General features: G+C 44.7%; 1 protein-coding gene across 2 annotated transcripts in view; it reads right to left on the reverse strand.

Moving 5' to 3' along the window:
* Window positions 1-15,533, reverse strand: part of GLRA1 (glycine receptor alpha 1) — an 82,846-nt gene that overhangs the window by 5,358 nt on the left and 61,955 nt on the right. For both annotated transcript variants that reach the window (XM_040498272.1, XM_040498263.1), the window contains exons 5-8: window positions 14,159-14,241; window positions 12,150-12,287; window positions 9,610-9,824; window positions 1,673-1,819 (exon numbers count right to left, since the gene is read on the reverse strand). In XM_040498272.1, the coding sequence (XP_040354206.1) occupies window positions 1,673-1,819; window positions 9,610-9,824; window positions 12,150-12,287; window positions 14,159-14,241 (583 nt within the window). The remainder of the gene's footprint in view (window positions 1-1,672; window positions 1,820-9,609; window positions 9,825-12,149; window positions 12,288-14,158; window positions 14,242-15,533) is intronic.

Raw genomic sequence — 15,533 nt, forward strand, 5'->3', positions numbered from 1 at the left:
AAAGAAAGAAAGAAAGAAAGAAAGAAAGAAAGAAAGAAAGAAAGAAAGAAAGAAAAAGAAATCCTGTCTGGCTTACTGCATGTGGCTTACTGCACGTAAGATAGTTTTCTCTTCTAATGTGGAGTTAAAAGGGTGGTTATACCTTAACTCCCACGGACATCTTCTGTCTTGAAACGTCTACCTCCTGCCTATGGTAACCTGCTAGAAGTTAATTGAATCAGATTGCTGATGTTCAAGAAACATACTGATGGAAACCTGTGCATGTGTAATCATTATTCCCTGGCATTTGTGTGGCAGGAACAAAAACTTAAAGCTGCTTTGCAATCTGATTTAATCCTGACCACAGTCCCCAATTGTGCCAATTTGGTCCCTTTTACAGGTGGAGAAAACAGGCCCAGAAAAAGGCTAGCTTGAAGTCACGTACCAAACAGTGATAAAGAAACAGAGTCCTCTGCCACAGCACATTGTAGCTGAGTAGACAGCTATTCGAAGTGGGTCAGTCTGAAACTTGGAGGGCCTTGGTGTGCGGCAGGTTTGTGGTGTGGCCTGACAGCTCATAGTGTTCGCCCTAATCTGTTGCTGGAAAAACTTCTTGGTAGGCTCTCTGACTGGAAAGGCTCCTCTTGGTTCTTTAGTTTATCCATTTGTCCATTTGTTCAGTCCATACTGAGGCAGGACTTCAGAGAAAAGTGCCTCGTGGCCTAGGGGCCCGTGTAGGATACAATCTGTGCTGCCATACTCGACTGTTGCATGAGAACTTCAATACAGGACCTTGACTTTGACTCAGGTTTCGGGGAAGATGCCTCGGCTGAGAGCTGGAAAGCGAGCGCTTGGTTAACATTAAGCAAAGTGCGCTGGGAGGGCATTTCCGGAGAGAACAAGTCCCAGGTAAATGCTTGAGCAACTAGGGAAAAACTAGGGTGGTTGGTGCTCAGAGAAAAAAGGCGAAAGCAGTGTAAAGATGAGGCTGGAGAGAAAAGTAGGTTTTCTGATCTCCATGGGAAACTTCTTTTGGAAAAGTAGTTCTAGACCAAGGTATGCAGCCAGTTTGCTCCCAGAGACTGCACACTCCCCAATGGCCTTTGCTGGTTTTGGGACACAGTCTCTGAGTTGGCAGAGGCTGGTGACTTTGCAGAGATGGCCTGCCAAGTATTTCTTTATTCAAGCTGTCATAAAGTGAGAGAACCCACTTTGGGGGAGCATTTTGCTCGATGCCCCTTTCTTGGAAGTAGGAAGCAAAGGCCTGGCACCTGGACGTTCTACTCAAAGATCGTAACCTTTTGTGGTGGCAATTCCATCTGAAACCAAACCCCTGGAAATAATGCAGCCTTGAAGAAGGCACCAATAATCATCTTTTAGCCTGCCAAGCTTCAAGGTCACAGCTAGTTATTATCGTAACCCCATCAGTGTTCCATCAGTTCTGTCTTCAGGTGTAACCTGATAATTTCTATACTGTTATTACGATTAGAAGAATAACTTGCCCACAGACTCAATCAAGGCACTGTTTATGGGAGGGGAAGTTAGGGCTTCCAGGAGTTTAATCCCTATTTTGTGTCTGCCTTACCCCCTGAGAAGGATGGTCCAGCGAAACAACTATCATGAGACAAGGCTGCCTGAAACGCTTGTGTTTATCACCAGCTGTCCCTCCTTAGGCAGTGATCCAAAGGCCTACCTTGTGATGTCTTCGCTTCCTCCTGAATCGGAGCAGCTCTTTGTGCTGCCGAGACACAAAGTTGACAGCGGCATACTCAAGCAGGGCTGAGAACACGAAGAGCAGGCACACCGCCATCCAAATGTCAATGGCTTTCACATAGGACACCTGGAGTGGGGGTGGGAACGAACACAGGAGGGTGAGGGCAGAGGAGAATGAAATATCTCAGTATTTCTGCTTCTCAGTAACTCTGCCATTACCCATTGCTATCCCCTTCCTCAGCTGGGGTATTAGGAAGGTGCAGAGGAAAAGAGAAGAAAAATGCATCAGGAAGACGGCATGAAACATTGGAGAAAATAAAATATGGTACCTAGACGAGTACTAGAGAGAGGAGAGGGGAGAATGGTGTATCGAGCATCATCACTGAGCGAAACGGAATGTTGCGCTTAGCTAAGGGTGATAGGAACAGAACGGTGTACCTAACATTAAAAGTAAACAGAGGATGTTAGCAAAAGCGACAGGGTAAGATCTTCAGAAACACTCTCCTCTATAAAAGCAACAAGGACAACAGCAAAAATGGTCAGAATCAACTTTCTCAGAAGCCCTCTTAACCAAAGGCTAACAGCACTCTTGAAAGCATTTACTTAAAAAGTCAGCGGAATGCCAGCAAGAGCATCAAACGTGGTGGCATTAAAAAAAAAAAAAAGAAAACAGCTTCATTGAGATATTACACGCTTACAGTGTGTATTTCAATCGTTTTTAATACATTCCAGATATGTGCAACCATCATCACGGTCACTTTTGGAATATTTTTAGCACCTCTAAAAGAAACCTAATACCTTTTAGCCATTGTTCTTTCCCCTATTCCTCCAAGTCCTCTCCCCCCAGTCCTAAGCAACCATTAATCTACTTTTTGTTTCTACAGATTTCCCCCTTCCGGACGTTTCATATAAATGGAATCATACACCATGTGGTCTTTTATGACTAGCTCCTTTTACTTAGCATAATGTTTTCAAGATTCATCCATGTTGTAGCCTATTTCATTCTTTTTGATGGCCAAATAATATCTCCTTGTATGGTTATACAACATTTTGTTGATCCAGTCATCCGTTGATGGACATTAGGGTTGTGTCTACCTTTTGGCTATTATGAATAATGCTGCTATGAACATCTATGTACAAGTTTTTGTGTGGACATGTATATTTATTTCTCTTGGGGCCTTGTGGTGTTTCAACTTGCCATATTCGCATCCTCCTCTTCCCAGCTCTGTGCTAGACTTGAAAACCAACAGCCTGCAAGCACAGTGAAAACCAGTATCCAGGCAATCAGTGGCCGGGGCAGAACAGAGTTAGAGCTTCTTTAAAGCTTCATTCCCAGAGAACCGTCATTATTTGACCTGTCTTGTGGTTCACTGAAAGACCTCACTCACTAGGCAGTCTTTTATTTGAGCTGACTTGGAACTGGCCCAGTGTGAACGGCCTTTTCCCTGGGGGCATTTGTTGAAAAGAGTCAGTGGCAATTGTTGAACATCACATCCTCCTGAGGTAGTAGGTGACAGTTCAGGCAAACAATACGTTGATCAAAAAGCTTAAAAGGAAAATCTGGGAATGCGATGTCCACGGGAGCTTTAGAAAAAGCTCTGACATATACATGGGAATCTGTGTGCATGCACAGGCCTGTGTGGGTACTCAGGGAAGACCTGACTGGGAAGGCCCCTTAGCTCTCAACTCTGGCTGACCTTGACACACTGAGCAAGCTGCAAGTGAAGGGTAAGGCAAAACTGTAAACTTCCTGGCTGAGTGATGAAGGTGTGTTCGAATATATATATATATATATATGGCCCCTAGGAAAAGGCCAGGAGATTTATAGGTTCCAGGCATTTAAGGAAATTTCTGTCCAATTTTAGGTAATGGCCAAGCTAACAGAGCAGAGACTTCAGTGGCCGCACACAACAGAGAATACAGATGTTACAGAATTGGTTCACAAAAGTTGCTAAACAAACAGCAAAAACAACAAATCCTGAGGAGGGAGTGCAATCTGATTTCCACAGATGCCACATCACATTATGTTAAGTGTGTAATTTTCAACCCTAAATTATAAGATACGCAAAGAAATAAAGGCTAGCCTTGCAGTGGACTAGATGTTTGTGTCCCGTCTCCCTGTCATAGGTTGAAATCCTAATTCCAATGTGATGGTATTTGGAGGTGGGGCCTTTGGGAAGTAATTAGGTCATAAGAATGGAGCCCTCATAAAGGGATTAATGACTTTTTAAAAAGAGGCCAGATAGCTAGCTCTCTTTCCACCATGTGAGGATATAATAATAAGCTGGCAGTTTGCAACTGGACGAAGGTCCTCACCAGAGCCCTGCCATGCTGGCACCTGACTTCCAGGCTCCAGAACTGAGAGAAATACATTTCTGTTATTTATAAGCGACCCAGTCTCTGGTACTTTGTTACAGCAGCCTGAATTGACTAAGACAGGTCCATCCATAGGGAAAAAAAAAAAAAAAAGGCGGTCAAAAGAAGCTGCCCCTGGGGAAGCCCAAATGTTGGACTTAAGCAAAGCTTTAAATCAGTTATTTTCAGCATGTTCTAAGAGCTAAAGGAAACCTTTAGCTTAAACCTTTAGTATAAACGACTAAGAAAAGCACGAGAACAAAATCTCACCACATAGAACGTGAGATAGAAATGATAAAAAGAACAAAATAGGAATTCTGGAGTTGAACATTAAATAGCTGAACTGAGGAGTTCACTAGAGAGGATAAATAGCATATTTGAGCAGACAGAAGAAAGATTCCATGAGCTTGAGGTTATCTTGTCTGAGGGACAGAATGAAGAAGAATGAAAAGAGACTCAGAGATCTGTGAGGAACCATTAAGTATACTAACATGTGTCTAATGAGTGTGCCTGAAGGAGAGGAGAGAAAGAAGCAGAAAGAATATTTGAAGTAATGGCCAAAATTTCCCCAAATTTGAAGAAAAACACTAATGTACACGTCTAAGAAGTTCATGAACTTCAAGCAAAATAAACTCAAAGGGATCCACGCCTGCACACTTCACAATCAAACTGTCAGAAGACAAAGAATCTTGAAAGCCACAAGAGAGACGCAACTCATCATGTACAAGAGATCCTCAATAAGAATAACAGCTGATTCCTCGTTAGATTGATTATATACTTTTAAGTTGGGGGAGGCAGCTCGAGATTATTAAAGCATGGGACAAGACCTGTGGGCAGAAAGAGCTGCACTGTGATTCTGAGGAACGAGATGTCTCATCAGAAACTAAGCAGTCTAGAAGGCAGTGGAGTGACTGACCTAAGTCAATGAGAAGACATCTGTTGTTTATAGACTGGAAGACGTGATATCGTTAAGATGGCAATACTCTCCAAATTCATCTCCAGACTCAGTGCATTTTCAGTCTCACTTCCTTTTTTATTGTTGTTGCAGAAATTGACAAAACTGAGCTTAAAATTCATATTCAGATTCCAATGGAAAGGCAAGGGATCCGGAATAGCCAAACCAATCTTTAAAAAGGACCAAGGTGGGGGACTCACACTTCCCAATTTTAAAACTAACCACAAAGCAACAGTAATCAACTGTGTGGTACTGGCATAAGGATACATACACAGATCAACGGAACAGAACTGAGAGTCCGGAAATAAACCCATACGTTTATGGTCAATGGATTTTTGACAAGGATATAAATTCAACGGAGGGAAAAAGATAGTCTTCCCAACAAATGGTGCTGTAAAAACTGGGTATCCACATGAAAAAGAGTGATATTCCTCCCCTACACCATATGAAAAAATCAAAATGGATTAAAACCTAAATTTAGGGTTAAACTATAAAACTCTTAGAAAAAACCATAGATAGAAATCTTTGTGACTTTGGATTAGGCATTAGTTTCTTAAATATGATAGCAAAGGCCAACCAACAAAAGAAAAAATAGATACATTTTACTTCATCAAAATTAAAACCTTTAGTGTATAATGGACCCTACCAATCAAGTGAAAAGATAACTCCCAAATTAGGAGAAGATATTTGCAAATCACATATACGATAAGGGATTAAAATCCACAATGCGCAAAGAACTGCTACAGCTCAACAACAAAAAGAAATACCTCTATTATAAACTGGGCACAAGATTTGAATAGACATTTCTCCTAAGATCTAGAATAGGCCAATAAGCACATGAAAAGATGCTCAACATTATTATTAGGAAAACACAAACCAAAACTATAGTGAGATACAACCTCACATCCACTAAGATGTCTGTAATCCAAAAGACAGATGATAATAAGCATTGGTGAGGAAGTGGAGAAATTGGAACCCTGGGGAGATTATCACATGGTGTAGCCACTTTGGAAAATAGTTTGGCAGTTCCTAAGAAAGTTAAGCATATAGTTGCCACATGACCCAACAATTCTACTCCTAGATATACACCCTGTGAGGGTTGAAAATATTTGTCCACACAAAACTTGTACGTGGAGGTTCATAGTAGCATTATTTAAAATAGCCAAAAAGTGGAAATAACCCAAACATCCCTCAGCCGATGAATAGATAAGCAAAATATGATAGACCCATACAAGGGAAATATTATTCAGCCACCAAAGAGAAAGAAATACTGGTAGAATGTACAACACAGATGGATCTTGAAAACATTATGCTAAGTGAAAGTGCACGTTTTATCTTATTCCATTTATATGAAACGTCTAGAAGAAGCAAATTCACAGAAGTAAAAAGTGGAGTAGTGTTTGCTAGAGGCTGGTCAGAGGGCGGAATGAAGAATGACTGTTGATGAACACAGGGGTTTCTTTTTGGGGTGATGAAAATATCCTAGAATTAGATAGTGGTGAGGATGTACACTTTGTGAACATATAGTCACTGAATTTTATGCTTTAAAAAAAGTGAATGGGGGAATAATGTGAAGTTGAGTATTACTATAATAGCAAATGGAGTCAAATACACTGTCTGGTGTTTACAGTGAGTGGAACAGAATGTTGAGTCTAGCGTAAATTATAAGTGAAAGACAATGTGGCATCGACTATGAATAGACAGTGGAGCAGGATGTTGAGTCTAACACAAGGAAAAGAAAGCAGATATAGCTGCTGTTACAGTTGCACAGAGCACAGTGTGTTGTCAAGTGGTAACAGGAAACGGAATTTGGTCTCAAGCATCTATGGTGAATCGAGCAGAATGCAAAGTTTGGTGTTAATAGCGCAAAGCGCAGATTAGGGAGCTTTGTGTAAGAGTGAAGAGAGGAGACAGTGGTGTCTACTGTGGATGGCAAATGAAGCAGAATGTCTTCTCTCACGTTGAGAGTTAGTAGAACAGTAGAACAGTTTGGTCATAGAACCAAACAACAGTAGGGAGAATGTTCTAGATTAAAAGAGAAACCATGAACAACATGAATCTTTATTGGATCCGTGATTGGATCCCTCGCCATATTTACTGATGATGCTTTTTGACAACTGGGGAAATTTAGATAAAGTTTCTGTATTAGATGACACTACAGAATTATTTCTAATTCAATAATTATTGATATAAAATTGGTAAATATATATAATTTATATAAATATGATTATTATTGAATTAATGCTAATTTTTTCAGATGTGACAAGTATCACGATCCTTATTCCTTACTTAGAGATAGCTTGTCATGATGTGTGTAATCATCAAATGACTCAGCAAAGATTTGTCTACTTACTTACCTACCCACCTACCTACCTACCTACCCACCTACCTACCCACCTACCCACCTACCTACCTACTTACCTACCTACCCACCTACCTACCCACCCACCCACCTACCTACCTACCACCTACCTACCTACCCACCTACCTACCCACCCACCCACCTACCTACCCACCCACCTACCTACCTACCCACCCACCTACCTACCTACCCACCTACCTGTGTATAGAGAGAGCTAAAGTAAATGTGGCAAGATGATAACAGTTGGAATCCAGGTGAAGGGTATTCAAGCGCTCATTGTATGGTCTTCCAACTTTTCCATATCAAAACAGAATGCTAAGTGAGGCCTTAATTGGAAATGGTGCAGTGTTGCGTTTAGCATAAGGCTGAAGGGAGCCAAACATGGAGTCTGGCATTAACGGTGGAGCTGAATGTTTTGTCTGCTGTTGAGTGATTAAGGCAGAACGCGGCACAAACGATAGTAGTGAACGGAGTAGAATGCAGTGTCTAGGCATTAAAGGAGAGTAAAGCAGAATGAGGCATCAAACATTCATAGTGAAGGCAACAGAATGTTGTACCTCACGAATGGGTGACTGGAGGAGTATGTGGTGTCTGGCGTTAATTGTAAATGAAGCAGAACATTATGTCTAGTGTTAAAAGTGAATTAAGCAGAATGTGAGGTCTGGTGTTAGCAGTGAAAGGAACAGAATGTTGCATTTATTGTAAGGGTGACTGGAGGAGAATTAGTGTGTGGTGTTGGTAATGAATGAAGTGGAATGCCGCGTCTGGTGTTAGAAGAATGGAGCAGAATGTTGTGTCTAGTACAGAGTGAATGGAGCAGAACGTGTATCCGGCTTTAATGGTGAATGGAGTGAAATGCTGTGTCTAGTGGTAATAGTGAACGGAGCAGACTGTGGCTCAAGTGTGAACAGTGAAAGTGACGGGATGTGTTGTTGCACATTAGAAATGTGGGAAATAGGGGCAGAAAAATGTTACTGTATGAGTTTTAAGATGATGCTGCTATACTTCGAAAGTCGTGCTTGTAAGATTGGCCCTTGGTTGACATCTGGGAACTTGGATTTGGGGAATGTTCCCACTTCCCCTAACTGATCAGGGGGCCTTGCTGTGCAGAGAATGCCTGTACAGACGATATGGTTTATGCTGAACATTTACTTTCCTCCTGGGAGTCTGGAATTTTCGTATGTGCTAGGCAGAGCATGTGACGAGCACCCAAGAAAAAACACTGATACAGAATCTTAAAAGAATCTCAAAGCAATTTCTCTGCCTCTCTGGGCAGAAACATCTCACACGCGTGACTGCTTTTGTATTGTTGGGGTAAGAATGTACTCCGTGTGGTCCCTCTCGTGGGAGGGAGAAAACAAGGAAGCTTGCACATGGATTCCTCCAGACTCTGCCTGCGTCTTTTCCCTTTATCACCTAGCTTATGTCCTTAATACGTCACTGTAAGAAATCTTAGTTGTGAGTACAGTGCTATGCTGAGTCCTGTGAGTCGTATCAAATTTCTGAATGTAGGGATGGTCTTGGAGACACCCAACACCAAGTATCTACTGTTACTGGTGAAAGAAGCGGGGTGTTGCATTTAGCACTAAAAAGGAATGGAGGAGGAAGTGGAGTTGAGCGTTAATAGTAAGTGAAGCAGGACGTGTGTGCAATGTTGGCAGGGAATGGAGCAAACTGTGTTGTCTGGTAACTGTATACAACATAATGCACATCTGGAGGAGAGGTCTGCTGGATCAGAATGCTGGATCCTAGTTGGGCTTCAACCCCTGATTCATGTCTGTGGAGATGGACCATGGGGTGACCTGTGGAGTGACCTACCATTACCTTTCCCTCATTTTAATACTCAAATCTCCACCCAAGGGGGAGCACAAGCCTCATTCACATAATATACCTATTGGCATGTTTCCTTAAGGCACATGCGCAACCTTACGCCCGCCTGTACATACAATGATGAGGCTCCCCTTTCTATATGCATCCTGACCCTAAATAAAAGGAACCCATTCACCCTCACTCAGGGACTCATGGCTTTGGAAGTTATTCCCCATGATCTCCTTATTTGCTGCAAATAAGTTTACTGTGTGCAATAACTCCAAAACACAAACAAAAACACCTCCAGAGTGCTGGATCCTGCCAAGTGTAGTAGATACATAGTGACAAATTCCTTCCGCTCTCTTTATCTCAGGCAAGGTGGGGAGATGAGAGTCTGTTGTCCAGGTGTGCTGTGCTCTTGGGCAGTAGGACTTACCTTGGGCAGGGATGCTCGGGAGCCAGAGCTCTGGGTGGTCATGGTGAGCACAGTGGTGATGCCCAGGCCCACACGGGCTGGCGCGGCATCCATGTTGATCCAGAAGGATATCCATGAAAGGATGACAATGAGCAGGCTGGGAATGTACATCTGGATCAGGTAGTAGCCCATCTGTCGCTCCAGGTGGAATCGGGCCTCAATGCAGGTGAATTTCCCTGCGAGAAATTATAGTGAGAAGGCAAAGTCGCCTGGTGGGTTGGAACAAGGCTTTGAGGTCAAAACAACCAAGGCTTTGAGGTCAGCTGGGGCCTGGTTCAGGCTCACACTAGCTGTGTCCTCAGACAAGTGTCCTCAGACAAGACAAGTGAATCGCTCTGTGTCTCAGTTTCCTTATCTATGGTAAAGTAGGGATGGTGATGATGATGATGATGGTGGTGGTGGTCGTGATGGTACCTACCTCATTTGGTTACTGTGACGATGCCTATAAAGAACTTAGTATGGTCCTCACATCATTAATGCTCAGGAATGTCAGTTGCCATCATCCTCATCAGCCTTATTGTGTTGCTAAGAGTGGGCCTAAGTAGACCATTCTTTTTTTTTTTTTAATTAATATTTATTTATTTATTTTGAAAGAGAGAGGGTGGGGGGAGGAGCAGAGGGAAAGGGAGAGGAAGAATCTCAAGCAGGCTCTATGCTAACAGTGTGGCTGACAACATGGGGCTCAATCTCACTCACCCGTGAGATCATAACCTGAACCCAAATCAAGAGCTGGACGCTCAACAGACTGAGCCACCCAGGTGGCCCCTCTTACTTCCTCTTATAAAACCTTTCTTTCCTTCCTTCTCTCCTCAGACCAGAAAGTCTCCTTTACCTACAGGGAAAAGTTCAAAGTTTTTAGTCCACTCTTCACAGACATGCTCTGGCCTGCTTTTCCATCCTTCCCTTCTTTCTTCACCCTAATCATGACCCCCTCTATTCTATCCCTTGCCTTGAGCATGTCCTGCACTTTGCCACTTCTGAGCTTTGGCTCCTGCTAGTGCCTCTGCCTGGAATGCCCAGACTCCTTCCCACAACCAGACAAAGCAAGCACCTTGCTCCTCTGTGATGCTTTGAATGTGGTCTGCCCTAGGCTCAACAGCCCCCCCCCCAACCCCTAGATTCCTTCAGTTCAGTTCTGTTCACATGGTCATCAGGGCCTTTAGGGCACAATACAGTGAGTGTATAGGCACATCGTTCTCTCTCTGTTCTCTGCACTGGACTGTGGGTAGCTGGTCTCCTCCCTACCTGTGCATCCCTGGAACTGAGACAGAGCCAGTCCCATGGGGGTGCTCTCAGCTCCAGTCCACTGCAGCACAGTTACTAGGTGATTTTCTAGAGCTCCCTGGACTGTCTGCTCCATGGGGCAGGGCCTTATCAGCCTTTCTGGCTTGTAACCACAGGGGGGCCTAGCACAAGCACAGAACTCTGCTCTCACTTCAATAGGAATAGTCAAGAACAAATGAGGTAGTGAATGAGAAAGCGCTGTGTAAACGGTGATGGGCTGTGGTATGTGAGAGTCAGTGTGGTTATGCGATTCATGGGAAGTCACTGTTCTCATGGCTGCTAATGGGAGTACCATTACCTCTCTAAGGCTCAGCGCGCCCAGGGATCAAGAGAGTATCTTTCGAGGTTCTGAGACACCTCAGAGGTTACACAGGAAGGGGCAGCTGTCCCAGACAGCCCAGAGCTCATGCCACCGGCCCTTGCTCTGGGCCTTCTCCTTGCACCAGAGCACATAGTGATTTCTCTCAACACCCCTGCTTCACCTCCTCTTCTCTCTGGCATCTGTCATCAGCCTATTTCATGCCTCTACTCTCCTCAGCTGGGCTCACACAGCAGCCTCCTACCCAGCCCTCCAGCTGGCATATTGACTGTCTTTCTTCCACTGTGCCTCCATGAAGCTCCTTCCCAGCCTGAGGAAGGGCAGGGGAGGCCAGTCCTGGTTTGACTCCAGTTCATTCCTGTGTCTGATCTTCCAACAAAGGCTGTGCTGTGCCTGGGAAACAGAGACCTGAGCAAAACAGTGGTGGTTTCTTCGCTCTCTTGCAGCTCACAATCTAGGGGACGCTTTCCAACCGCACTTATTTATAACCTCAGTGCCACCTCTCAGCTCCCTCCTGCTGAAGTCTGTGTACTTGTGCTCTGTCAGAAATGAGAGCTCCCCTGTGACAGACTCTGCTAGATGTCCTCCTAATATCAGCTCTGCCCTTCTGCCTTAGGAGTAGGATTCATTCATTTAGCATGCTGCTACCTGGGATGGAGACTGTATCTCCCAGACTCCCTTGCAATGAAGTGTGGCCTAAGCTTCAGTGACTTGCCCCAGGACATCCAGGAAGAAAGGGTCAGAGCCACTTTTCTGGTTTCAAAGCCTATTCTCTTAACCATGAGGTAATTAACACAAAGCTATGTCCATCAAGAAGGCCTCTTGATTGAATGAATGTTTGAAATGACCTCTGGCCCTGATTGGGGGTGGGACCTGAGGAGGACATCCTTGCACCTACCTGTGTTGTAATGCTTCGTGCAATATCTCAAGTCCTTCTCTTCTTTCAGGATAAACTGGGGTAGAGTTAGTCCATCTGCCACCTGCACAGCTCCCTGCTCCTGCCACTCGAAGATCAGGTCATTCATGGTATAGCCAACTGGGATGGGGGTTCAGAAGAAGGAGCAGTCACCACCCAGAAGCATTTATTTGAAGCATGTCAGAGTTGGTTTGGGTTAGAGACTAAGAGGCATTGGGCACTAGATGGAACTCATGAGACCATGTTGTCTTGCTGCCACTCTCTCCCAGCCCACTTGCAACAAAAGAGGTTAAAACTGGTTTAATTATTTCTAGCCTCTGCCCTTCTACCGTGCTTCTTACCCCTCCCACCATCTGACACTGGCTTGTCCTTTTGTCCCCAATACTTACCCCATGGTCATATTCAGCTCACATCTGCTACTTTGCCTGCACACCATCCTTGCAAGCTCCCTCTTTTCCTCTGGGGAATGATTCTATAGAATACTGTTGTAGGACTATCAGTTGGGGGCCAAGGTGTGAGTTAATGACTCAACTATATCAATCAGATCCTCTATGGCAGGACTTTGATTCTATCTATCATCTATCTATCTATCTATCTATCTATCTAACATTTATTGTCAAAATGGTTTCCACACAACATCCAGTGCTCATCCCAACAGGTGCCCTCCTCAATGCCCATCACCCACTTTCCCCTCTCCCCAACCCCCCACCAACCCTCAGCTTGTTCTCAGAATTTAAGAGTCTCTTATGGTTTTCCTCTTTCTCTCTCTGTAACATTTTTCCCCCCTTCCCCTCCCCCCTGGTATTCTGTTAAGTTTCTCAGGATCCACGTATGAGTGGAGAGATGTATCTGTCTTTCTCTGCCTGACTTATTTCACTTAGCATAATACCCTCCAGTTCCATCCATGTTGCTACAAATGGCCAGATTTCATTCTTTCTCATTGCCACGTAGTACTCCATTGTATATATAAACCACATCTTCTTTATCCATTCGTCAGTTGATGGACATTTAGGCTCTTTCCATAATTTGGCTATTGTTGAAAGTACTGCTATAAACATTGGGGTACAAGTGCCCCTATGCATCAGCATTCCTGTATCCCTTGGGTAAATTCCTAGCAGTACTATTCCTGGGTCATAGGGTAGATCTATTTTTAATTTTTTGAGGAACCTCCATGCTGTTTTCCAGAGTGGCTGCACCAGTTTGCATTCCCACCAACAGTACAAGAGGGTTCCCGTTTCTCCACATCCTCTCCAGCATTTATGGTCTCCTGATTTGATTCTTGAGGCAAGTGACAAAAGGTTCAGAGTGGGCTGGTGCCAATTCCGCTCAGAGGTGGTGCTCCAAGGGGCTGCCCCATTGGTTCCTGCTGCCTAAATCCTCTGCCCTGGTTCCTGTGCTTTCAGCTTCTCTTTCAAGTCCATGAGGACCCCCTATGTCCTTCCATTTCTTTCCATCTTTTAAATTGGATTGGTTTCTGTCTGCAATCAAAGAAGGCAGCTACCTCCTCTGGTAGGTTCACTTGTGACCTCCTACATAAAACCTTCCCTAGCACCCCTTCTCTTTCCCAACCAGAAGGAAGCACTCTTCTGCCATGAGGCCACAGCATTTGTACTTCTCACAACACGCTTACCGCTTGCCGCCCTGTGTTAGAGTTACTTGTGCATCTAGTTGTCTATCTTCCTGTGAGTTCAAGGACTATGGCTTGTTCAAACTCTTCCTGCTGCACTCCTGGAGATCATGTCCGCAAGGGACATGGAACAGAGTCTTGGGAAAATACTGCTGGCTTCAAAGTTGGGCCTCAGCCAGACAATGGAAGGGGGGTTATATTTCTAATGCATTTTCTAAAGCAAAGCCCCTCATCTGGTATTTTGGGCTAGTGCAGTAATCCCCTGGGGTACAGCAGTTAGGAGTAGCTGTATGGGAAGTTCTGCTCGTCCCCTGGGTAAAGGGGAGTCTGGTTTTTTTCTAAAACCCTCAGGCAAGGGACTCACAGCTTTCCAGTTGCATGATACACGTCTGGACGTCCATGGGGAAATTCTTTAAGTCCATGGGGCAGGCCAGTGTCAGGGTGATTCTGGGAAGAGAAAAGAATTGGATGATGGTAGACCCACAGACTAGGGAAGCTGTGCCTCTGTGCTAGTGATTACCAGAAAATCAGTTAACTTGGACAAGTCAAGGAGGGCAGGGAGCTGGCGTGTATTGAAATAATACATGTCTATTTCTATATTCCAGCTATGGAGTGGAGGCTCAGAGAGATACAGTAGGTTGCCTAAAGTCACACAGTGGAATTCGTGGGTTTCTTTGGAGACTATCTGGCTTCTAGACATCTGCCTGTAGCAAGCTGCCTGAAGGCCTGGAGGCCAGGGGCTGTCTTCTGCAGAGTCTGGATTTTAAGTTGAGTAGCCCCAGGTCTCAGGTTTCCCAGGTGCACCTGTCAGGTGCTTCAAGTGGTTCTTTGCTGCCTCCCTTCATACACTGGACTTATCAAAAGCCATTTCAAAGAGGCCCTTCTGGGTGTCCAAACAGAGCTGGCTCACACCTGTGGGCTCACGCTGGAGTCAGTTGGGAAGTGGTGGGTACCCCCAGGCTTCTGGGATAGCCGTTTATTTTGGGTTGTTAGACCCTTGAAGAGGCTCAGCCTTAGACCCAGAGGGAGTCCCCCTAACAGAGCTGAAGTCTGCAGCTCAGGTTAGGATGCAAGGCTTCAGCTTAAAAGGCTGTGCCAACATCTGAGCACCTGCTGCAGAGAATAGAGAAGAAAGGCTCTCGGAGCCCCAAAGAGCCTTAGATCATCAGGCCAACTCCCTCATTTGACAGGTGAGAAAACTGAGGTACAGAGAAGAATTGGTAGGGACTCATGCAAGGTCACACAGCAAGTGATGGCTCAAAGGCAGGATTCAAAACTTTGTCTCCTGGCCACTGGATTCTGAGCTCATGTGTTTGCTTTCCAACACTGCCAGCCTGAAAGGCATCTCACTGGCGGTGGTCTAGTGACACTTAGCTGCTGGCATCTTAGCTGCAGATGGTGAGTGCATGGCCCTGTGTCCACTTCCTCCCTCCAGCTCACTTCCAACTGCTCTGGATTTGGGTCCCATTTAAGCACAAGGTAAGAAGCAAGAGGGGGGAAAGGGAGGTGAGAAGGAAGGGAAGAATGGGGTGGGAGAGGGAAGGGGAAGGTGAAGAGAAAGTGAACACAGTTGAATTTCTGCAGATAAAAGCTCCAAAGTGGGGCAGCTGTCACACTAGGTTAATTTCCTGAAGTTGAATGACCTTGGGAACATCACTTTTTGCTGATTTGTCCTTCTGTCATGCTGCATGGGGCTTAGCTTTGTAGAGATACAAAACTAGCCTGGCAGCAGCAAAATC

This window comes from Herpailurus yagouaroundi, unplaced genomic scaffold, assembly GCF_014898765.1.
Source record: "Herpailurus yagouaroundi ecotype Mexico unplaced genomic scaffold, PumYag 29, whole genome shotgun sequence".
Taxonomy (NCBI): domain Eukaryota; kingdom Metazoa; phylum Chordata; class Mammalia; order Carnivora; family Felidae; genus Herpailurus; species Herpailurus yagouaroundi.